The 25,000-nt window shown below is 41.1% G+C and overlaps 1 protein-coding gene across 3 annotated transcripts; it reads left to right on the forward strand.

Annotated features, from left to right (window-relative positions):
* Positions 1-559: 559 nt before the first annotated feature.
* On the forward strand, positions 560-18,121 carry med23 (mediator complex subunit 23). 3 transcript variants are annotated; one of them, XM_079571781.1, is made up of 31 exons: positions 560-732; positions 958-989; positions 1,076-1,163; positions 1,233-1,357; positions 1,460-1,571; positions 1,713-1,811; positions 1,891-1,992; positions 2,067-2,136; positions 2,423-2,535; positions 2,649-2,744; positions 3,290-3,307; positions 4,937-5,143; positions 6,260-6,403; positions 6,494-6,639; positions 6,760-7,005; positions 8,030-8,172; positions 8,315-8,489; positions 8,632-8,795; positions 9,393-9,517; positions 9,590-9,795; positions 11,539-11,719; positions 11,808-11,978; positions 12,307-12,523; positions 12,616-12,725; positions 12,809-12,935; positions 14,422-14,587; positions 15,067-15,139; positions 15,222-15,436; positions 16,372-16,492; positions 17,283-17,414; positions 17,655-18,120. In XM_079571781.1, the coding sequence occupies exons 1-31, from the start codon at positions 682-684 to the stop codon at positions 17,931-17,933; spliced, it is 4,254 nt and encodes a 1,417-aa protein (XP_079427907.1). In that variant the 5' UTR covers positions 560-681; the 3' UTR covers positions 17,934-18,120. The 3 variants fall into 3 exon arrangements, with proteins under 3 accessions (XP_079427907.1, XP_079427908.1, XP_079427909.1); XM_079571782.1 differs by having other exon boundaries at positions 15,085-15,139; positions 17,655-18,119; XM_079571783.1 differs by lacking the exon at positions 3,290-3,307 and having other exon boundaries at positions 17,655-18,121.
* The last annotated feature ends 6,879 nt before the right edge of the window (positions 18,122-25,000 follow it).

Below are 25,000 nucleotides of genomic sequence, written 5' to 3' on the forward strand. Positions count from 1 at the left end.
ATTACATGCGTGGATCAATGATTGTCCAAGACCAAATTAACCTGGAAAATCAAAACCAAACACCCATGTGTGCAAACTAAGACAAGCCCAATTTTAAAGATATATATCATTTTGCATCTAACAGGAATAGATAAAGGTAGAACTACACCTTCTAGAACATGTGAAACACTGGTGAGATTGAATAGAATTGAGATATGTGTATTTTAGTACACAGAAACATTGAAAAGTTGGATACACTGCATCATACAGCACTGACAATTCATTTAATTGAGATTTATATGAAAAATATGTATTTATAGAGCTGTGAATGATAAATGTGAACCACACACACAGTGGTTCTAAGATGAAAAAAAGAGTGGTCTGATGAAGGCTATGCCGAAACGCTATCATCCTGATTAAAAAATGGACATCGGCTTTTTTTTCTCCTGTCTTTTTTTTTTTTTTTTTTTGAGGGGCGGGGGGTTATGAATAAATGTGTAACAAACAAAAGCATCGTCAATAATGCGGAACCATACTTTGGTATAATTTTCGACACGGATTGTTTTTGCGGGGACACGCATTGTGGCAGGCTTTTCCGGGGTGCTAGCATGGGTGCTAACAGTTAGCCAGTAATTGCTAGTGAAAATGAATGATTTTGTTCTTATGCCTCGCTGAAAATACGATACATTTACACCGGAAAACATGGCGCTCTCTATGGAAACACAATTGCAGAGCATCTTTGAAGATGTTGTGGTATAAACTCATTTGTTGGTTATTTAAAGCTAGCGCGCTATAGCTATAACGTTGTCATCATGGGAACATATTGTAGCAAAAAGTATTCACTTTGAAAGTTACCAAAATTGCTCCAGGTTTCCATGGTTTATACTTTCGCTGCTAATTACTTAAAGTTCGAAGCTTATACAGTAAAGTAACCTAAAACTATGAGGATGATTAAATAATCTAATTCTTTTTTTGCAGAAAACTGAAATGATAGAAGAAGCTTTTGCTGGGTAAGACTAATGCGAGCTAAGTACTCATTATAACTACTTATCATTATTATTATCTTCAACCCTGTAACGTGCCATTTGCATTTCAGCATGTTTATGGACACACCAGAGGATGAGAGGACGAAACTGATCAGTTGTCTTGGTGCCTTCCGACAATACTGGGGAACTTTACCACAGGTGAGACAAATGTCAGTATTTACCTAATAATATGCTGCATGGTTTCAATTCAATTTGTATGTTGTACAGGAATCTCACGAGCAGTGTGTGCAATGGGTAGTGAGGTTCATACACAGCCAGCGCAGTCCCAAAAGAATCTCTTTCCTCTACGACTGCCTCGCTATGGCCGTGGAAACAAGCTTGTTACCACCCAGGTAAACCAGAGGATGAGACTCACTGATCTAATGTTGCTAATTGATACCAACAGATTAAACAAAAATCTACATTATTGTTTTCTTGTTAATTGTTGTCTTTAGAATGGTCTGTGTGGCCCTTATAAGCTCTGACACTTTGGAGTGGGAGAGGACGCAATTATGGGCATTAACCTTCAAACTGATCCGGAAGATCATTGGTGGAGTGGACTATAAGGTATTAGATCTTTTATTTAAATACAATTACTTCAATATGAATAATTCTGCAGTGTTCAAAACAGTTTAGCTTTATAGTTTAAACATTTCTAGATTTTGTAAATGTATTTGAAAGGACATTGATTATTTTGCTATGTTTCAGGGTGTTCGGGACCTGTTAAAAGCTGTACTGGATAAAATTCAAACTGTTCCAACCACTGTGAGCTCAGCTATTGTACAGCAGTTGCTGGCTGCCAGAGAGGTTGTTTCTAATTAGTCATTTGCATCTTACTAGTCTCTGCTACATTCAGGTCTTGTTTAAACCTGTGGTTGTATCACAGGTGGTGGAGTATATTCTGGACAGAAATGCATGCCTCTTGCCTGCCTATTTTGCCATAACTGAAATTAGAAAGCTGTATCCAGAGGGTCAGCTGTCACACTGGGTAAGTGGAATTTGTAAATCCACCTTGAACCTCTTTGTATCAGTTTTATGTTTAATATTTTATGTTTCCCCAAGCTACTAGGCAGTCTAATATCAGACTTTGTGGATAGTTTTAGACCTACAGCAAGAATCAACTCAATCTGTGGTAAGAGAAATACCAGTTTTAAACTTAAATTGAATAGGGTTTTTTTTTTTGTCTAAATTTGTATGCATGTTTCCTAGGGACAAGTGCTGCAAATTAGCTTCTGTTATAAGCACCACGATACATACATCAGACTTATATTACAATGTTTTTGTTTTTGTATCTGTCCTAAATCAACCAAATAAATAAAATAAAAAAGTCACAATAATAAAAGTCCACAGGCATTTCTCTATAAAATACAAATTAGAGCAAAAAAGTTTGTCAAAATGTATGTTTTTTTTTCCACCAGGTCGCTGCAGCTTGTTACCAGTTGTAAATAACAGTGGAGCCATCTGTAACTCCTGGAAGTTGGACCCCACTACTCTGCGCTTTCCTCTGAGGGGCATGCTGCCATACGACAAGGTAATTTCTTACATGTTTGCTAATCTTTGCATAAGGTTTGAAAAAAAAAAAAAAAGAGGCATGAATACTGAAGTTGCTGAAATGTTGATGTTTTGATGTCTCATTGTCTCTAGGATCTGTTTGAACCACAAACAGGTTTGCTGCGCTATGTTTTAGAGCAGCCTTATTCCAGGGAGATGGTCTGCAACATGTTGGGCCTCAACAAACAGGTATTTCATTGCCAGATTGTGCTCTGCCCCACAATATTCTCTTCCCCCCCTTCCCTCCCTTCCACCAGCCATGTTTGATCCTCACTCTCCTCACTCTCCTTCCCCACTTCCCTCCTTATTTAATCTTTTATTTAATGGGCACATTCATTTTCCTTTTACTTTACATTATTCCCCAGTCATCTTCGTACCCCTGTAAAAACACATTGAATTTGTAAATGAAGCCAGTGCTGTGAGCCTGACCCATGATGCACTTGTAATAGTTTACTCTGTTGAGTTCATGCAGTTTCACATCAGCACAGCCTCTGTTTTCTAAAGGAGAAGATGTTCTTTTAATGAAGAAAAGTTGGCATAATGCCCCAAAGAGAAGCATATTTTTTTTAGGCAAAGTTGGCTGAAGTGATGCTGAACAAACAGTGTACAACCTGCTCCCTAGTCACTGCTTTCTTTCTGTCTCTTTCTCCCTTTCTGTTCTCTGCATTTTCCCTCTATCTTTTCTTCTCTTCTGGTTGTGCGTTTTGTCTGTTTCCCTACAATGCGTTCTCTAGACTCTGAACATTGCCCAGGTATGTTGTTATTGTTCCTTATTCTGGTCACCTGCCAACTAACCAGCCCATCGGATGCTTTTTGTTTTGTTTTATATACATAATAGTCTGTTTTCTGACAACTTAATCACATTTGGCAGCAAAGTGAGACCTTAGGGAAATAATTTCTTGATGTGGTCACAGCAGAAAGGTGCAGGACGTTTTAGTATTCAAAGCAAGTAAGTTTTGCTCACAACATCAAGTATTTTCAAATCAGTGCTGGCCTGGCAGTGACTTTGAGCAAGACAATTTGCTCACCGCTACGGTCAGCGCCTCTGTCTATGCCTTGGGACGTGAAGCCCCGAATGGAAATGTAAAGCAGGCATACAAGCTCGACAGGGTAACGCTATGAAGTTTCTTTTCCAACTTCATTTACTATAACAAAGAAATGAACTTTTGTTGTACACACGGCTGGAGACACATCAAGCTTTGCTGCGCTGCATGTGTGGATGTAATCTGTGTCCGTTGGTCCATCTTGTCTCTGACCTACGACTGTTTGTGTTAGAAGCCTGGGCAAAATTACACATTTATGTAACGGTAGAAAGGTTTACAAAACATAAGCAGTATATTTATCTTTCTCATAATGAAGCTTTTTTTTAGTACATGTTCGACCTTGACTATCCTTCTGGGAAAGATGGCGTGTTTTTCGGTGTTATCTATATTATTTTCTGATGCCACATTGTGTTATTCTAAACATAGTTTGCAAATATGGAAATCTACAGTTGATCCTCCTGCGACTTTAATACCGCTGTGTGTATTTTGCCCAGGTTTTTGTAATCGTTATGTGACTGGATGAGTGAGAGCTTTGACATTTATTGTGTGATGATCAGTTGGCTTTGCATTAAAAAGTAAGAGGCCACAAGGAGCCTTTCTTTCTTTAAGGCAGGTACATGTGTTGTACGCCTTTAGAAATAATAAAAGATAATTGCATTATAAATTATATTTGATTGCAAATATGGCTTCCAGCTGCAGTTTGATTGTGACAAAGTAATCATTATGGATCCTTATATGAACTACAGAGGAATCCTTCGGGCCTTCTTTTTAGTCAGGGCATTTCTCCATATCTTTCTCTCTGTCTGTCTGTTTCTCTCTGTTTCTCCTTTACTTTTCTTGCTGCCTTTTTTGGAGCATGATTGTGTTTCTTCGGGACGAGCCTCTAACTGTGCCTCTCAGTTGCAGTCTCTTTAACTGTGCATGCTTGAGCTCTGAAGCCTTTTGTTGCTGTGCTGTGGTTATTGAAACTAATGTTTTGATGTTGCATCTTTTTTTTAAATGTTGTTTTATTATCCAATGACATTTAAAGAAGCCAAGATCAGAGGACATAAAACAGTACCCTGTGGAACTCCTCCTTACTACCACCGTGGTGCCACATTTACATTCTAATTAACGGTGTGAATATGTCTGAAAATATAAACTCATAGGGAATCCATATGGTGCGTTTTACGTTATTTGTTGGATTATGTCAAGCCCTGCAAAGTAACTTTAAATATCTGGTTTATGTAAAATGGTAAAACATGTACTTATTGGTATCTCTGCCTCTTTGTGTCTGTTTTTTTTTCTCCTCAAACTCCCTCTTATTTCTTTTCCCTCTCAACACCCCGTCACCCTCAGCACAAGCAGCGGTGCCCCGTCCTGGAGGAGCAGCTGGTGGACCTGGTGGTGTACGCCATGGAGCGCTCCGAAACAGAGGAACATTTCGACGCGGACATCGGGGGGACCAGTCAGCTGCTCTGGCAACACCTCTCCTCCCAGCTCATCTTCTTTGTGCTGTTTCAGTTCGCCAGCTTCCCACATATGGTGCTGTCGCTGCATCAGAAGGTGAGGCCGAGGAATGTTTAAAAACTGTTCTGAAGCTCGGGGACAGTGGTGCCTAACTATTACCAGACAAAACAATGAGACGAGCTGCGTGCTTTTATTTTTATGTGCTGGATCGAAACAGGAAGTCACTTCTTGAGTGGCGTTGTCATGATTTGAAGTTATGCAAAGAGTCTATTGATGTATGAATAGATACAGACGGCATCTCTGTGTTCGCCCATATATGGTCATGTTTGAAAACAGTTAAGGGGGAAAACAATTTGGAGAAAAATCTAAACTTTCTTTAATTATTCAAAAACTACTTTAACAAATACTGAAATATGAATTTAGTTTTGTACTAAATAAAGATTCAAAGACGTGGAGAGGAGCAAGGTGGTTCAACAGCCCAAAAATACATAAATAACGGAGAATGTTAACTTGATGCTTCATGTTAACATCGAGCTCGTGCTAACGGTTAGCTAGCGCTAGCTACAACTGCCGTTTTTTCACTTCTTCTGAACATTCTGCTGTGAGAAAATATCCATATGGGCCCAATTTACACTTGACTTTATGTGATAAATAAGTTCATATTCCACCAGAAAATGGCTAAAAAGAGTGAAAAAATTGTGTTTCACTAAAGATTCTATTTTCCCCTTCGGCGAAGCCACGCCCCCTTCTATGACGAGATGCGTCTGTATCTATGTGAGTGTGTCTATGTGAGTGCAACAGTCATGAATCATTGGTACCATTTTCACATTTAAATTTGACACATTTCATAAAATCAAACGGTATTTTTAACGAGCTAAAACAAAGGTTATGGTTTTCAAATAACTTAAAGCCACACTGTGTAGCTTTTCACCCAACGAGTATGATCAAAGAAAGAAAGTCTGTGTGTGTGATTGAAAAGTAAGTCTGTGTTAAGGGTTAGTTTGACATACACTGGTGGTTTGTTTAAAATGTACAAATCGGTGCTTCATAAATGAATCAAAATTATTTCTTATACTGTTTATTCAAGAATGATAGTGTTATATTTTTCACATTCTGGTTTCCTGACTCTTTTTTTTGTGTGTGCAATCGGGTCAGACTCAGCAAAAGTAGAAGTTTAAAGCGTTTCTGAGTAAAGTTTTGATGTGTCTGTAGCTTGCAGGTAGAGGCCTCATCAAAGGCCGGGATCATCTCATGTGGGTTCTGCTTCAGTTCATATCCGGCAGCATCCAGAAAAACGCCTTAGCCGACTTCCTACCTGTCATGAAGCTGTTTGATCTGTTGTACCCTGAAAAAGAAGTAAGAACGTTCACAAATGATTACGGAAATCAGTATGAAGTGTAAATGTATTATGATGTACTTAGTTTGGTATTTTAATTATCTTTTTAGTGCATCCCTGTTCCTGACATCAACAAGCCCCAGTCGACTCATTCCTTTGCAATGACCTGCATTTGGATCCATCTGAACAAAAAAGCCCAGAGCGACAACTCCAAACAACAGATTCCCATCCCGCACTCTCTGAAACTACACCACGAGTATGTGTCTCTAAGAGGAGACGGTACCATATACAAGATACAGGGACTTAGTGATTGCTTTGAATGTGTCTACTTATTCAGCAAACCCAAAAGATGATAACAATTGTTGCCGTTCCTTAGGTTCCTGCAGCAGTCCCTCCGTAACAAAGCCCTGGGCATGTCCGACTACAAGATCGCTCTGCTGTGCAATGCCTATAGCACAAACTCGGAGTGCTTCACGCTGCCCATGGGGGTCCTGGTGGAGACGATCTATGGAAACGCCGCTATGGGGATCAACCTGCCCGGGACCAAGTGCATGGCGTCAGGCTCTGTGACCCCTCTGCCCATGCACCTGCTGGACTCACTCACTGTTCATGCCAAAATGAGGTACAGTGTAGAAGATACAGAAAATACACAGTGGCTTTAATTTTATTATCTAGCAGTCTGGTGCTAAATTTGTTTACATTTATTTTTCTTTTGGTAAATTCTACATCGATTCCCCGACAATTAACCATTTCCTTCCAAGTATTCAGATCAAATACAACCAAAATCCATTGCTTTCAGTCATAGTTTTGCCGTTTTTTATTTATTTTTATCAGAGTTTAGTTCTGCTATAAATTGTTGGGCAAGGTAATATTGGGTAATATAGTCTATATTAGCAGTTACAGCTTTAATAATGTAATATTATTGTATTTCATTTTGCTGTTTCAAAGTTACTTCGGAATTACTTTGGAGTTACTTCGGAGTCACTTCTGAGTTACTTCTGAGTTACTTCTGAGTTACTTCTGAGTTTCTTCTGAGTTACTCCTGAGTTACTCCTGAGTTACTCCTGAGTTACTCCTGAGTTACTCCTGAGTTACTCCTGAGTTACTCCTGAGTTACTCCTGAGTTTCTCCTGAGTTTCTCCTGAGTTTCTCCTGAGTTTCTCCTGAGTTTCTCCTGAGTTTCTCCTGAGTTTCTCCTGAGTTTCTCCTGAGTTTCTTCTGAGTTTCTTCTGAGTTACCTTTGGCAAAATATAAACAGAAAATAGTAATACTGCCACTGAGCAAAAGTGCAGTCAAAGATTTCCTTTTCCTTTGCTTTCCCCATTCGTGTTTTGTTTTGATGACATTAACTACACACAACTGCAGATCGGCGCCAGTGTCCAACCTGATTTGATGCTGCATTTTCATTGTTCGCACATCAATATAAACAATTTAAATTCTCTTGTAACTCGAGTTACTTAAATTGTAATGACTAATATATTTTATTTTGTAGTAGTATTCCTCAGTTACTGAAAAAAGTTATCTTTTTTTTTTACTGGTTGCTTTTGTAATATGTTTCCCCCAACACTGACTGGCTTCAAAACATGCCCTATCTTTCTGTGCCAAAGTGTAGATTAATAAAGCCTAAATATGTTCTCTCTCCACAGTTTAATTCACAGCATTGCGACAAGAGTGATCAAACTGGCCCAGGCTAAATCCAACGTAGCCCTGGCGCCCGCCCTGGTGGAGACGTACAGCCGACTGTTGGTCTATATGGAGATCGAGTCACTGGGCATCAAAGGGTTCATAAGTGAGTGTGTTTGGCGCTACAGTGTGAAATAAATGTGTGTTTTGGTATTCTTTTCTGGGACGGTACAGAAGTTTGTGTGGCTCACACTTTGCCCAAGTCTTTCAAGAGCACAAACAACATAATTGAGATTCTCTCTGCGCAGGCCAGCTGCTGCCTAATGTATTCAAGTCTCACGCCTGGGGTATTCTTCACACGTTACTGGAGATGTTCAGCTACAGAATGCACCACATCCAGCCGCACTACAGAGTCCAGCTGCTGAGTCACCTCCACAGTCTGGCCGCAGTGCCCCAGACCAACCAGAACCAACTTCATCTGTGGTAATGTTCATACTAATGTATCTGTGCTACACTAAACCTTTATTTTTACTTTGAATCAGGTCTCCTTCTTAAAATCTCAAAGCGTTCATTAAACATTTGATATGTGAACAGCCTAATACCCGGACCATATGCTGTGTTTCAGTGTTGAGAGCACAGCCTTGAGGTTGATCACGGCGCTGGGCAGCTCCGAGGTGCAGCCCCAGTTCACGCGCTTCCTCAACGACCCAAAAACCGTCCTGTCCGCAGAGTCCGAGGAGCTGAACCGCGCCCTCATCCTCACACTGGCCAGGGCTACACACGTCACGGGTAGCTTTTTATTTATAACCGAAAACTATAAAGTAAATTGATATCAGGTGTTCAGGGATGGAAAGGTACTTGTACATTTTCTAGATTGTTATAGTAGCCTTTTTGTGACGTGTACCTTATGTAAAGGACATGCAGAGAAACTATTAAACTATTCATAGATCTTAACTAAATGTACAGCATAGGAAGGGAACGTATTATGCAACTTATTATGTGAAAAAAAAAAGGTTTCATTTGTGTGCATTTGACCTTTCAGCGACCCAGCGACCTTTATTTCACCTATACTTTCCGTCACTGTGGCTTCTATGATGCTCCACGATCAATTGTTTTTCGAGGTTTTCACTGCTGACAGACCCTCCCACCAGAAAACCTACCAAACAACTGATCCTGGAGCGTTGTAGAGACCATTGTGTTGGAAAGTAAAGGCGCCACGACGAACACTCATGCAGCCATTGGGTCACATAAAGGTCAATACGCACAAATATCAAGTTTTTATTTCCGCATAAAAAGCTGCGTAATGCACCTTTTAATCACGATATGTTGATTTCTACACATGTGTTTATCCACCTGCCACTAACATCAGTCTCATTAATATTCTAGATTTCTTCACTGGGTCCGATTCCATTCAAGGCACCTGGTGTAAAGACATCCTCAAGACCATCATGGACTTCACTCCCCATAACTGGGCCTCACACACTCTGTCCTGCTTCCCTGCCCCGCTACAGGTAAGAACTATTCAGCAAACGTACACTTGTTTCTGTTTCTTGGATATAAACAACCATATTCTTCCCCATTAGGCTTTCTTCAAACAGAATAATGTGCCCCAGGAGTCTCGTTTCAACCTGAAGAAGAACGTAGAGGAGGAATACAGAAAGTGGAAGTCGATGGCCAATGAGAATGACATCATAACACACTTTTCGATGCAAGGGTCACCTCCGCTGTTCCTCTGTCTGCTGTGGAAGATGCTGCTCGAGACTGACCACATAAACCAGATCGGCTTCAGGTCTGTTCACGCAAATTGTTCCTAAATAAAGTGACGTGTGACATATGCACAATATGCTAAATCGTGAGTAGTCTTATCTACTCTGGTTATTCTTCTTTTACTGCTGAAGCGCCCCATCTGTATTTCCTGGATTTTGTTGCATCATAGAAACTCTTGCACATTCTTAAAATCCTGAGCTCAAAGTGTGTTCTTTACGGCACCATAGATTTTGTAGTACATCATTTGTTGGAAGTGAGGGAGCTTCAGAGGGAGTCAAATTCAATCAGCCCAGTCTTTCACTCTTTACAGTGTTTTCTTTACATAGACATTATTTCTATTTTTAGCAGGTGAGACTTACTTGACCAAAGCTCCAAAAAGACTTGACTTGACTTGGGACTCGCTGTTTCTGACTCGAGACTTAACTTGGACTTGAGGCCAGTGACTCTCAATGACTTGCTGTGACTTTATAGTTATTATTTATTTGAGTGAAACTGTCGAAAGATCAGGATTCACTTTGTTTACATTCTGGTAATTAGCCACATGCGTGTTCGGTTACCCGACACAGCGCTTCTAATCAATACAGCGCGAAAAAGCAGGAGGAAATACGACGTCGAAATACATGCATTAAAAGTTTTCTAAACAGAGTGAAGAGGTGGAGATTTACGGACAGGAAAATGTGGAGCCTCCAGAACCACGATGCGTATGAGCTGGATTAATCAACAGCAATCTTGGGGGCTTTTCGATGTTTTAAGGCGTTCACACAAAGTTTACAGCATTTAGTGGTTATATTACGCATCCGCACAGAGCCCAGTGACAGCGGGACTGAAGGCTACGAGGAATCTATTTTGAGCAGGGGCGAATCCAAGTATACAGGGGCGGGGGCAGTACAGGGAACCACTGACAAAAAAACTGCCAGAAACTAACAAAAATAAAAACATTATTTTATATTTATCTTTCAGACTGCAGGGAAAAGCAGCTCATATTTAAAATACTATATTTCATATTTTTTAAGTCGCCCCCCCCCCCCCGGGCCCCCTTCCTTAAAATGCTGTCCCAGCAATTTTGTACATAGACTGTTTATTTATAATACATATATTTTGAATGTTGTGGCATTTAAATATTAATTAGACAAAATCCAAATCCATGAGTTTTTAAAAGTTTGATTTTAGCTTAAATTTTCTAAATTACGGTATCTTGAGAAAGCACTTATTATTTTCAAGATTAAACACATGAAAAGACACGCTGGCGTTTGTGACTTGAGGTGACTTGCCGGCTAAAGCAAGACTTGACTTGACTTGACAAAAGCTATGACTTGACTTGACCCCATGACCGATTGACTTGGAATTACTTGAGACCTGGACCTTCACGACTTGGACTTGACTCGAGACTTGCATTTAGTGACTTACTCCCACCTCTGATTTCTAGTACCAGATATAAGCAATGGGTCAAATTCACAATAATGAAGATAAAACGTGACATTCATGAGATTCCGTTTAAAAGATCTAGATAAAGATTATTGCAAGTAAATACAGTAGAAAAGGTACTACTTCGCCTGCCTCATGGTTTTACATTAGGGACCATGTCTCACAGAAATGTCGAGTATCGCATCTGATGTTGTGGCATTTGTAAATGACTGTAATTGGCCCTGGGGGGATGTCCCGAACTCTCTAAACCACATCTGTTTGATTAATTGAACCGTGGGGAGGTCTGTGACGATGTAGTGCTGATGTTTTGCTCATGGCTGAACGTTCTCGCTCTGCTCAGGGTGTTGGAGCGCATCGGGGCTCGTGCGCTGGTGGCTCACGTGCGCACGTTCGCAGACTTCCTCGTGTACGAGTTCTCCACTTCGGCCGGCGGGCAGCAGCTGAACAAGTGCATCGAGATCCTCAACGACATGGTGTGGAAGTACAACATCGTCACGCTGGATCGGCTCATTCTGTGCTTGGTATGCGCACCTTCACACCACATCCAGCACCTCGTTTCTCCCCATGTATGTCAAGGTCTGGTGACATGCAATCTGTCTGTGTCTGCAGGCGATGCGCAGCCATGAAGGAAATGAAGCCCAGGTCTGTTACTTCATCATCCAGCTGCTGCTGCTGAAGCCTAACGACTTCAGGAACCGAGTCAACGACTTCGTCAAGGAGAACGCACCCGAGCACTGGTTGCAGAGTGACTGGCACGCCAAGCACATGGTCTACCACAAGGTCCGCACTGTGCTCGTATTTCATTATGGGAGTGTAGTTGGTACTTGCTGTAATGTTGGAGAGTCATATATGTTTTATAACAGGATGTGTTCTAATTACATTAAAACTCCACAGTTGGCAAAACAAACAGTATCAAATGTAGTTTTGACAGTAACTCATAAATCTGTCAAGTGGGTGTTGACACAGAGCTCACATAACACATCTTTAGTTTGCATTTGTGCCACTTAATGTACCCGTCAAACCTGTTTTTGAATCTGTATGTAAATAATATCTTCTATCTATTAAATTCATACTTCCTACTTGCTATTTCCCACTGTTCTCTTCACAGAAATACCCAGAGAAGTTGTACTTTGAGGGCCTTGCTGAACAGGTGAACCCTCCTATGCAGCTCCAGCCGCAGTACCTGCCCATCTACTTTGGAAATGTGTGTCTGCGCTTCCTGCCCGTTTTTGACATCGTCATCCACCGCTTCCTGGAGCTGCTTCCCGTTTCCAAATCTCTGGAGACGCTCCTGGATCATCTGGGAGGCTTGTACAAGTTTCACGGTGAGTTTCCTGGTGTGAGATCATTATGAAATTCAGTCTATGTGTGACAAAAACAAGGAAGCGTTTGTGCTGAGTCATGTTTTTCTGTGAAGATCGCCCGGTTACATATTTGTACAACACCCTGCATTACTATGAACGCCATCTTCGAGAGCGGACCAACCTGAAGAGAAAACTGGTGCACGCCATCATGTCATCGCTGAAGGTATGAGAAAGACAGATGAAACAATTACTCACTGTTGGTCATCTCCTTTCTTAATGAAGCTCATTATTGTGTTTCTTTATTAGGACAACCGCACCCCGGGATGGTGCCTGAGCGAAACCTACCTGAAGTTTGGCATGAATCCCAGAGATGACAATGTGTGGATCCCTGATGACACTTACTACTGCAAACTCATCGGACGCTTGGTGGACAATATCCTTGATTAGCTGCTCAGATTGGCAGTTTAACCTCTTGAACCCACCTGAGCCGAGCACATTTTCTCCAGTTTCCCAAATCTAGCAGCTCCTTGAACAAACGGCAGTGTAAACAAGGATGAAAATACAACAAAAAAGGACTCAAAAAAGCGACAAAAAGACAATGAACAAGTGACAAAAACATGATGAAAAAAGCAAAAAAAAATGAGCTACAATGAAGCCACAAAAGAGCTAACCAAAGTGTGCCAGAAAAGCAATAACACAATTTAAAAAAAACAAGTAGAGTGACGAAAACATAGAATAAAAAAGGAAGGAAAAAAGTGACTGGGAGCAATGAAATAAGACAAAAAGGAGTCTACAAAAACCAGAACGAAAAAAAAGAGACGAAATCGCGACAAAAATGCTTAAAAAAAATGTTGAAAAGCTTTTAAATTTGGGTAAAGCTGAACTGGAGAAAATGTGCTCGGTTAAGGGGTTAAGTCCTCTAACTTTATGTTTGATTGTGTGGTTACATTTAGAACTGCAAGACTTTAGGTTTATGTGATGCTCAAAACAAGAACTGACTTAAAGCAACCAGTGTGGTAATATCCCGGTCTCATATTGCCTGGCTCTGCCATACTCTTCCCTGTCCATTCCACGCAGGGAATCAGTCTGGTCACGGAGCAGTTTGAACGGGCGGGCCTAACGCGCACAGATTGTCAGTGAAAAAAAACAATTAGCGATTAGCGGACGTGACGACAGCTGTGTCCAATTCAAAAAATATGAAGTGAATATAAACTCACGCGGAGAACGTGAGGCAAAATCCTTGACTACTTCATCCAATGATTAGTTTTGGCTAATGTTAACGTTAATTGAACTAAAAACATAGAGGTGCAGCGAGTGACGTAACCTTCTCATTTCTCTGTGACGGTCGTGATTGGTTCGGCTAGGCCTTAGCCGCCAATCAACAACTTGTTTACCGTGTGTGGCCACACCCACTTTCTTTCATGCAGAAAGAAGGTGGGTGTGGTTTATGGTCTCATATAGTAACATATAGTAATTTTCTTTTTTCTTAAGGGACTATATCGTGTTTAAAATTCAAAAAGTATGTATTTTTCCTCCCCCTACATGTTCCAACAATGTCCTAATGTGTAGAATGAGCCCAGACCTGTTCACCACAACTGCCTCTAAAATCCTGCACTGTCTCAAAAAGTTGTTGCTTCTGGTCCGAAATGCCGTCATGCACGAGCTTAATATAGAAGGTGCAGTTACACGTATGACCTGAGGTGGCAGTAGTGAGTATAACATGACTAACTTGAATCTAGCCCCTTTTAATGATTTTTAAAAAATGACTCACTCCTCACTGTCAGGCTTGTTTTATTGGTTTCTTATCATCTTGAGCATCTTCCAAAGAACAATTGCAAACCCACAATATCATTCATCATTCATTGCTGTTGCTGCATGAAGAAGGTCACCGTGTTCCGAGATCCTTAACTGCTCTGCACCGATGGCGGGGAAGTCGCCGGGGCCCTTTCCCAACTGCGACTGGAGGTTCAACGAGTTCCCGAACCCCGCGGCCCACGCCCTGCACGTCACCTGCGTGGAGCTGATGGCTTTGGCGGTGCCCGGGAAAGACGTGGGAAACGCCCTGCTCAATGTGGTCCTCAAGAGGTTAGAACAATGTTTTTAGTCTAGTTTGTCAAGACTAAAAACTAAACAAAATGAATAAATACGAAGCAGTTTATATTTTTTGGTCAAACATAATTGATTGAAACATTTGCAGTTTTGATTTAGTCCTTTTCCAATGAAACAAACTGATCCTCTGCACAGTAAATGTGGGAGACGGTTGACAAAGCAGTGCTTGAATATGAATCATTTTGTGTTACATCATCAGTTTGCCGAGGTTTATTCAAGCTGCATTTTCTAGTTTAATTGCTTTTGAGCCATTCGACAAGAAACAGTTTCCTCTTATTTGGGTGTGAATACTCCCTATAGTCTCTATCCTTGCAAATTAAATTGTAATTCTTGACTAAAAATACCAAAAGTAAATACAGAATAGTTGTTAAAATAAACACTGGGAGAGTGTGGTTCTATCGCATCTCATCTCGTGACCTAAATGAGTGATGATAGCTATTACTCCCTCCTCACAGTCAACCCTTGGTTCCCAGGGAGAACATCACCGCCTGGATGAACGCCATCGGACTGGTCATCACCGCGCTGCCTGTGAGGCCGACTCCCGACACGATGCTAAGTGAAGACCCTGAGGACTGTTCATTTGCTCATGTCCCGGTTTGTCCCTTCTTAGGAACCCTACTGGATTGTCCTCCACGACCGCATCGTCTCTGTAATCAGCTCTCCGGTGCTGACTTCAGAGACGGAGTGGGCGGGCTACCCCTTCGCCCTGCTGGACTTCACCGCCTGCCACCAGAGCTACAGCGAGATGAACTGCAGCTACGTGCTGGCCCTGGCGCACGCCGTGTGGCACCACTCGTCAATCGGACAGTTGTCTCTCATCCCTAAGTATGCACCACGGTCTACAATTGGTTCTTCTTCCACTAAATTTATACCATCGTCTATATTATGATGCTTTTTGTGGACATCACTGACACTATGATAGTTAAAGGAATAGGCCACCGTTTTTACATACTGAGATATGTTCTTACCTTAGCTTTGACAAGTTCTTTAGGACCTGTCTGGTCTTTACCCGTGCCTTCAATCACGTAAACACAGCGCAGACGGCGTTAGCATTTAGCCTCTCCCTCTCTCCTCTATAGCTCCAAAACAGGTCAAGATAGAAGCTACCAAGCTCTTCCACATTTTCCCTATTTAAATATGGTTACGTGAAGTGTTACACTACAAAGTATAAGTACACAAAATTAAACAATGTGGATTTTCTAAGCGGATAAAAGGGGGAACTATATTGTAAGGCGTAATAATACCAGGAGTAGTTTGGCATCCGCACAGTAAAGTGAAGATTACTGCGCGGATTTCGAACTACTCCTGGTATTATTACGCCTTACAATATAGTTCCCCCTTTTATCCGCTTAGAAAATCCACATTGTTTAATTTTGTGTAATTATACTTTGTAGTGGAACACTTCACGTAACCATATTTAAATAGGGAAAATGTGGAAGAGCTTGGTAGCTTCTATCTTGACCTGTTTTGGAGCTATAGAGGAGAGAGGGAGAGGCTAAATGCTAACGCCGTCTGCGCTGTGTTTACGTGACTGAAGGCACGGGTGAAGATCAGACAGGTCCTAAAGAACTCGTAAAGCTAAGGTAAGAACATATCTCAGTATGTAAAAACGGTGGCCTATTCCTTTAAATCTGCTTATCACACATTCAGCGTGTGAAAAAAAGTAGACAGACAAGCACACGATAACAATATCTCGCCAACTTTGGGAAATTGCACTGTCTTTACATTGCCATATTGAAAGAGCTCATGAATGTTTTTAGGTTCCTGTCCGAGACTTTGAAGCCCATTGTTCAGACCGAGTTCCAGCTGCTCTATGTTTATCATTTGGTGGGACCGTTTCTGCAGCGCTTCCAGCAGGAGAGGACACGCTGCATGTTGGAGGTATACACTTTCTATTTATTGTGGAGGTTTCTCAGGAACAGCCACACCGAGCGTGGTACCAGCTCTGCCTCGGGTCCTGACCGTGCCAGGTCCACTGAGGAGCTGGGACGCCTCAACCAAAGCCACACTGAGAGCCACACCAGCATCAGCCCGGAGAATCTAACGCACAAGACCTGACTGTGCAGGGGTCAAGGCTTTCGAGCATCTCCCAGGGAGTACCAAGGACAGGCTAAAGGTTTACAATTAACAGAACATCAAGTATGACAGAAAGCAGTATTTATTAAAACGCTTACAAAATCATTACATGGGAAAATGCTAAAGAACAAAATCCAGCAAAAATAGAAACTCTTTGAGTCTACATCCTGGACTAACTCAGAATTGTCCAAGTCCCAATCGATTCTACCACAACTACGAAAATCCCCCAAAATCTGCCTACTGTCCTCCAGTTTTAGCATGATTTTTTTATGCTATTCAAAGTACATATGACATTATTCATGTGTGCAGGTTACAATTTCTTCATTCATTGTTCCAGGTTTGCTGCAGTTGTGCTGTCTTAGCTTTGTGAAACATATTTAGTAAAAATAATGCTTGTAGATGCATACATAAGGATACAGAAGGTTACAATCATGCCCTGTGCTGATGACCTTCGACACACAGTCCTCCTTGGTCAGTCTCATATATAATTCACACTATATACTGCAGATTCTCAACATTTATGAGATTCACCATAGCTGTTGTACCTTCTATATATGAACATTAAGTATAATATCTCATTTCGTGTGGTTGTCAGATTGGCGTGGCCTTCTATGAGATGCTCCAGGCGGTGGACCAACACTGCCAGCACCTCAGCTACATGGACCCGATCTGCGACTTCCTGTACCACATTAAGTACATGTACACGGGAGACAGCGTGAAGGAGCAAGTGAGTCTCACAATAATACGATTTTTCATTTAATTCAAAAACCTCATCTGTATCAGGGATAGAAAATTAACCTTTTCTACATAGATGTTCTCAAACTAAAAGGATATTTGAGGTATACTCAGATACTGTTGCCTTTCCGGCATTGTACACTAACTTGTATCTGCCCTCATCTGTCCAAATGTTATAAAGTATAGTCAACTTTTTAGACATTCCCCTTAATCCCTCATCCCCTCCGTCAAGGTGGATCAGATCATCATGACTCTGCGTCCGGCCATGAAGCTGCGCCTGCGCTTCATCACGCACAGCAGCAAGGTCGAGCCCTCCGCCTCAGCCGCCGCCGCCGCCGCCGCAGCCTCCACTTCTGCCACCGCCCCGACCAGCTCTGCCCCTCCCGCCCCCTCCTCCACCCCTGTCCCGACATCTTCCACCCCCACTCCACCCGTGCCGACGACCCTCTCCTCCACTCCCACGGCCGGGTCGCCTTCCCCGGCCTCGCAGCACTCTCACGCCGCCATGTAGAGACTCGGACACTGAAAGACTTTAAGGTAATTTGGATGCAGCATCATGAATGGAGTTGTATGTGTCTGACAGAGTGGTTTATAAGACGCGATAGCTGACGATTAATGTAAAATAGAGAAAGAAGTTGTTCTAATTTGTGTAAAACTGAGAAAAAGCTTCCTTTGTATGATCATGTTTTTTATACTCATGTGTATTGTTGCATTTTATAGTGTGCTTGTGTACTCCATTAAAACGATAATGGTATTGTCCTTTTCTTCATTAACTACATGAACTAAGCTGCTCAATATATCAACAAAATTTTGTGATTGCAATATTAGTTGATGCTTTATCTGTATTACAAGATGTCATAATACAGCAGGAACCAGATATTTACCTACAATTGAGACACTATCAGACATGAAACTAGAATTAACTTTTCTTTTTAGTCAATTAAAATTTTAAGATTATTTCTGAATTCCAGAAGAATGAGGGATATAATTTTCTACATGGTTTTATATTACTTTTTACAGACCCATCTGCGCCCAAGCTTTAACTTCCTGGCTGATGTGTTAAGATGTTGCTCCGCTATTCCCACATAGTCTCTCTTCATGATCTGTCATCTATTTTGCACCAGTTCCTCCCGCAGCAAAACAACCCCACAGCATGATGCTGCCCCTCAAAGTTGGAATGGCGTTCTTAGGCTTGCAAGGTTCCCCCCTTTTCCCTCCAAACTGGTCATTATGGCCAAACGATATCCCCCAAAATTAAGGTCCTTATTGCGTTTTTTTTATTTGCAAACTCCAATCTGGCTTTTTGATGTTTCTTTTGGAGTCAGTCAGGGCTTCTTCCTGGCAGAGTTCCCTCTCAGCCCATGTTGGTACAGGACTTGTTTCACTGTGGATAATGACAAACTCACCAGGTTCAGCATCTTCACCAGGTCTTTTGCTTTTGTTCTTGGGTTGATATTCACATTTCAGACCACCGCACGTTCATCTCTGGGACACAGAACCCGCCTTCTTTCTGATCTGTATGATGGCTTGAAATTGCACCCGAGGATGAGCCAGACTGGAGCGTCCAAATTCCAAAATGTTTAAAGGTATAGTAATCTTGTATGTAAACGTCTGACTTTGTAAAAAGTAACAAAAATATGTCTAAACAATTCTATCTCTCATTCTTTTGCCGTTTAGCGTCATGTCAGACAGTGAGGAAAAAATGAAAATATGTATTTTTATAAAGTGTGTGTAAACTATTCTGGTTCCACAGAGGTCTTCCATCTGACTGACAATGGATTGTGTTGTGTTGAAAAATGTTTTTGTAAATATTGCTTCTAATGTCATTGCAATATTCACCATTAATATATTGCACTTTTCCTTTTTGAACAAATGAAGGCTAGAAGATTGTTCTCATCTGATACAAAATGGCCATATTTAAACTTGGTACTTATCTCTGTCGGCCCACCCAGCTTTGACGATATCCTGCTGGAACCAGACCCAAGAAGGTGGATTATCTGTGCTCATGAGGTGATGCATGTGGTGAGCTGAAATATTCATAGCTCTGAGATTTGAACGCTTTTCAGTGTGTGCAGAGACTTTATCTCCCTCACCATCTCACTATGGCCAACGTGAACTTGGTGCTCAGAAAAAATGTTTGTGTAGTTTATTTGAGCAATTAACATTTTCTCTTTCTCCAGAGTTTCACAATCATAGAGTTAATGGAAGCTCAAAGGGAGTCGACTGAAGCAAAAGCTCATAAGTGCCGACCCCTTGTTCATGTACATTACATTTGCAATTCATGATGCTACAGTTATACATTACTTTTACATTTACATTAAATAAACAAAATACAATCCTTTCTGAGTATTCTATATCAGTGTCAGAACACAAATATATACCTATATATGTATTTGTGAGTTCAGTTTTATCCTACTGTTGTTACAATTGTCAACATACAATCAACAGACTTTTGAAGCACTGGCAAACAGGGAGGTTTTACCAGGGGCGGACTGGGACTAAAAAAACGCCCTGGACTCTGACCAGCCTGGCCCAAATTAGCGTAATTGTGCACTTCCACAAATACATATTTTAAAATCTTGCCACCCGCCTTAACCGAGTGCATTTTCCCCAGTTCGGCTTTTTATTATTATTATTTTGATTGGCATCATCAGCAAAAAGAACGGGAAAGGTGGTCGTAGAAACAGAAGCAAAATCATTAATATAAATAATAAATAATAGTGGTCCCAAAATTTAACCTTGTGGTGCACCATCCTCCACGGAATTCCTTTTAGATTCATGTTTTTTTATACTGGGCTTTACCCAAATCTAAAAGCTTCTCGACTGGAGATCAACAATGTAACGCCTCATTTGAAAGCTAAGACCTACAAAAGTGATGGAAACTTTTCGTCATGTCGCCACTTTTTTGTCATATTTTTGTTGCTTTTTAAATTATTTTTTCTATCATTTTTTGTTGTGTTTTTTTGTCCGTGTTTTTCTCATGTTTTCATCCTCTTTTTCTCGCTATTTTGATGCTTTTTTTTTTAGCTTTTAGTTTTGGGTAAAGCTCGGTTGAGGCGGGACCGGTGGCCCCAGAGCCAGTGGCCCTTCTGTGCTCTTCCAGAATGGACATATGGCCAGTCCGCCCCTGGGTTTTACCATTTCATATCGTTAACACAGCATGCTAATAAAAAATAGTAATAAATGTAATTAGTAATTATTGTTATTCATCATAACAATTGTCATTCTTGTCATTATCAGTGGATGAATGTCCGATTTCATATTATAGTCATAGTTATAGTCACATTGGACTTTATATTCTGCCATCTTGCCACTTCCTTGTTGTCATTGCTATCCACAATTTGTTATCGATATTAGATCAATGACATGTCCAATTTGTAAATGGTCTCAACTTGTATAGTGAGGTGTTGTTGAGAGTGGGTGGAAAAAAGGACTTTAGGCTTAGGCTATGTTTAATTTATACAAAACAGTGATTCTGGATGTTGCAGCAAAATGGCAACAAGCTACAAGTTTTACCAAATGTATGTATGTGCTGTATTATGCTGCACGTGTGCTAAAGAAACACTCCTGAATCATTCATATACCATTAGACTACTTATGTTGAAATGGTCTGTGCACTTTGGCCGCTAGGGGGAGCTGCTTTCCTCCTGCTTGCCTTAATGCTTTCCCCTTGTGAGCTGTCAGCATCCTATTACTAAAACATCTACACTCACAGTCATGTTAATTAGTTGTGAGCTCAGGACGCTTTTTAAAGCTGAGTCAGAGCTGGGACTCGAGCCACCCCTGGCAGCGGAACAAATGATAAATCCTTTTGAGAGCAGTGAGATTGTTTAGTCGGTGAATCAAACTGTAATGGAAGTGGTTGCCTCTGGGAGTACAGGGAAGAGGCGAGCAGGCAGCTTGCAGCCCTGTGTAAACTGAGTTACAAGTTCATATTTGGGACTAAGCTGCGTGGAAACAAAGTGCTTTTTTATTGATAGTGACAGAACTTTAAATTACGTGCTTGTGGGCACCTACTATCTGCTAATTTTATAGACAACACTATGAACCAGGGCGACATGAAACCAATACAAACCTCTATGAGTGATAGATTACACAAGAGGAAACATGTATGTCAATATAAAAATCATGCACATTTTTATGTCAAATACAACCAGTGTTGGGGGTAACGGATTACAAAGGTAACGAGTTGCAAAAATACATGACTTTTCTCAGTAACTAAGGAATATAACATATTAAGTACAAAAATATGGTAATATATTAATCACTACAATTCAAGTAACTCCAGTGCATTTAAATGTATGAACGAAAAACTAGAAAAAGAAAAAGTAGTTAATGTCGTCGGAACAAAACATGAGAGAAGCGTCTTCGACTGCACTTTTGCTCTGTCGCTTTATTACTATTGTCAGTTTATATTTTGCCAAAAGCAATTCAGCAGTAACTCAAAGTAGTGTTACTCAGCTACATTTTTGAAACAGTAATATGGTACACAAACATATTACATGTTTAAAACTGTAACTACCAATATAGACTATAATACAATTTTAAAGGTACAGGCCACTGTTTTTTCCATACTGAGATATGTTCTTTCCTGAGCTTAGACGAGTTGATGTGTACCTGTCTGGTCTTTGTGCTCAGTCACGTAAAACAACCAAAGATGTTTTTAGCATTTGTCCTCTCCCAATGTATTCCTATAACTCCAAACGGGGGTGAAGTTGGAAGCTACCATGCTTTTCCACGGGTACGCACAAAAACCAGACAGGTACGGATCAACTCGTCTAAGCTCAGGTAAGAACATATCTCTGTATGGAAGAACTGTGTGCCCTCAGTCACACAAAAAGACCAAAGATTTTCGGATTGATTTTAAAATGTTGATGCTTGTTTTTAAAGCCCTCCATGGTCTCGCTCCGTTATATCTGACTGAGTTGTTGACCGTACATCGCCCCAGCAGAACTCTCCAGTCTGCCAATCAGATGGTTCTGGACGTGCCCAGGTCCCGGTACAAACAGTGGGGCGCTCGTTCCTTTGTTGTTGCCGCGCCTAAACTGTGGAACAGCTGCCCCTCAGTCTGCGTGTTCTCACGGACCTGTCCCTTTTTAAATCAAGATTAAAGACTCATCTTTTCAAACTTGCTTTTAATACTTAGAGGACACTGAATTGTGTCTAGGTTGTAATTATTTGGTGTTTTTAAAATGTGTTTTATCTTTCTGTGAAGCACTTTGGTCCTCCTGGTGCTGCTGTAAAGTGCTATATAAAAAAACTTTGATTGATTGATTGATTGATTGAAAGATGTTGTTAGCATTTGGCCTCTTCCTGTATTTTCCTACAGCTCCAAACGGGGTGAAATTAGAAGCGACCACGCTCTTCCACAGGCACAAAGACCAGACAGGTACGTATCAACTCGTCTAAGCTCAGGTAAGAACATATCTCAGTGTGGAAAAGCGGTGGCCTGTTCCTTTAAAGTAACTTGCCCAACACTGAATACAACACTGCTAAGGCTAAATATGTTGAGAAGGTTGTAGCTTATCTAGCCTACTAATTTGTATTTCATGTCATACCAAGTCACATCTCTGTAGATCAAAGGGGGAAATGTGTTCAAAAGCTTTCATTCGTTCCTCAATCATGCACCAAAAGCAACTTCCGCCTCAACTGATACATCTATTACTAATAATCAATCATCATCACCTATTTCTCAGTCATGATCAGGCCACTTCTCTCTCCGTCTTGCATCGACAGCTTGTCCCCGTTGAGGATTGTGACTCGGCGCTTATACATTCTGATAACATGATTCGCCCTCATTAAAGTTTCATATACAGCAGGTCAGCCGTGGCTTAATCATATCACGACCTCCGCTGTGTGTGTGTAATCGTGTAAATCCCATTCTTGCCCCTCCGCGTGTGTTTGTGAGTCATGGTTGATCTGTGCTGGGGCCGGGGCTGAAATGTAGGTCAGGGCCCGTGGCTTTAACACTGTACGGCGCCCGGGTCTGAAGATCGAAAGTGACAGCGGAGGTAAGAGGCTGCTGTTCGATGGTGACAGTGAAGTAAAGGGGTAAACGTAAGGGGTGGTGTTTGAATCGGATCAACTGGATTCATTGATCAGTGGTATGCGGGGCCTCATTTAAAACTCATTCAGTCTTGGTTTGATCCTATTTTGGACTTGGTTTAGCCCTTGCGGTGCCCAGAGAGCTCTATGTAATAATAACCACTTGTTCCACCCTGGCCAGCTGTCTTTTATCTGATCTGTCCTACGAGAATCGGCCTCGATCGATTTGAGTTTGATTCGGTGGAGGAAATGGATGATAAATGTTACTAAAGATTACTTTTACCCAGAAAACAGTGAGCGTCTCTGGAGCGACGTTTAATAAGGTCCAATTTCATTAAAGAAGGGGTTCCAAGGCTATTCGCTAAAGACTGTGAGGCAGAAGGTTTTTTTTTCATAATTGGATGGTATGGATTGTGTGTTTGATTTTCTGCCCTGGTGTTGTCTGGCCCGGCCATCTCAGGCGTTATCTGTTCTATAAGGCCCAAGTCAATTTGAGTTTTATTTCCAGAGGGTGGACAAAATTGCAAGGATTAAACGCTGCTGTGAACGTAGCTGACAGAAAGCCTGAAGCAAGACCACAGACCAGAGACTAATCCTGAGCTGGAGAGCAGGCCAGAATGGTGTGGTGTAGTTTGCCTTTTGACTGTCAAAGTGCAGATGTTTTGAGCTGGTTCATGGTTAACACCTATTTAATGAATGTCTCTCACCACATGAAACTGGCAAATAAATAATAATAATAACTAGAAATGCAATGGCTGCGCCATTGCGATTGACTGCGGAATTGCGGGAAGCAAATGCAGAAATGGCATAAACTGTTCAAATTGCATAAACTGGTAAAATGCATAAAATGTCATGTTGCATAAACTGTATAAACTGCATAAAGTGGTAAAATGCATGAATGGGTTAATTTGCATAAACTCTTAAGTTGCATAAACGGTTTAAAATGCATAAAGTGGTTAATTTGCATAAATTGTTAATATTGCATAAACTTTTATATTCCATAAACTGGTCAAACTGTTGAAATGGCCTCAGTGCTTGATTGGCAGAAGCTGCACAAATGGCTGAAAGGCCTGGAGTCTCCCCATTGGCTGGATTCCCACATACACACCAATGCAAAAATTTCAAACTCTCGTATAAAATAACTGGAAAACTGCAGAAGGCCAATTTTTTCTCAAAACCCACAAGTTGCAGAAGCTGAACATGCACAAAGTGCAGAAATTGCATAAAATGCAGAAAAAAGTGCAGAAAAGCATGGATTTGCGGCAGCCCCATTATAAGTCAATGGGAAAAATCTCCGACATTTTGGCCGATTGCGGAAAAAACGTAAATTGCAGAAGTCCCAAAAGTAATAGCACCCTTCTCCTCAACATGCGGAACATTTTGATGCATAACTTGCATAAATTGCACAAAGCATGAAGGTGCTGAAAGCTCTAGAAAATCGGGAAAAAGATGGAAGAGGAATAATAATAAAGAAGATGAAAACCAATAATTGACTGCGGAAGAATTCCGCAGTCAATCAATAATCTTCATCTG

Source organism: Gobius niger (assembly GCF_951799975.1).
Source record: "Gobius niger genome assembly, chromosome: 15".
Classification (NCBI taxonomy): domain Eukaryota; kingdom Metazoa; phylum Chordata; class Actinopteri; order Gobiiformes; family Gobiidae; genus Gobius; species Gobius niger.

Bases quoted from the DNA above. Each gene is read 5' to 3' on its own strand.
- med23 (XM_079571781.1), top strand. From the start codon at position 682: ATGGCGCTCTCTATGGAAACACAATTGCAGAGCATCTTTGAAGATGTT. The intron at 1,164-1,232 runs GTGAGACAAATG...TATGTTGTACAG, and splicing joins ACTGGGGAACTTTACCACAG to GAATCTCACGAGCAGTGTGT. The intron at 1,572-1,712 runs GTATTAGATCTT...GCTATGTTTCAG, and splicing joins TTGGTGGAGTGGACTATAAG to GGTGTTCGGGACCTGTTAAA.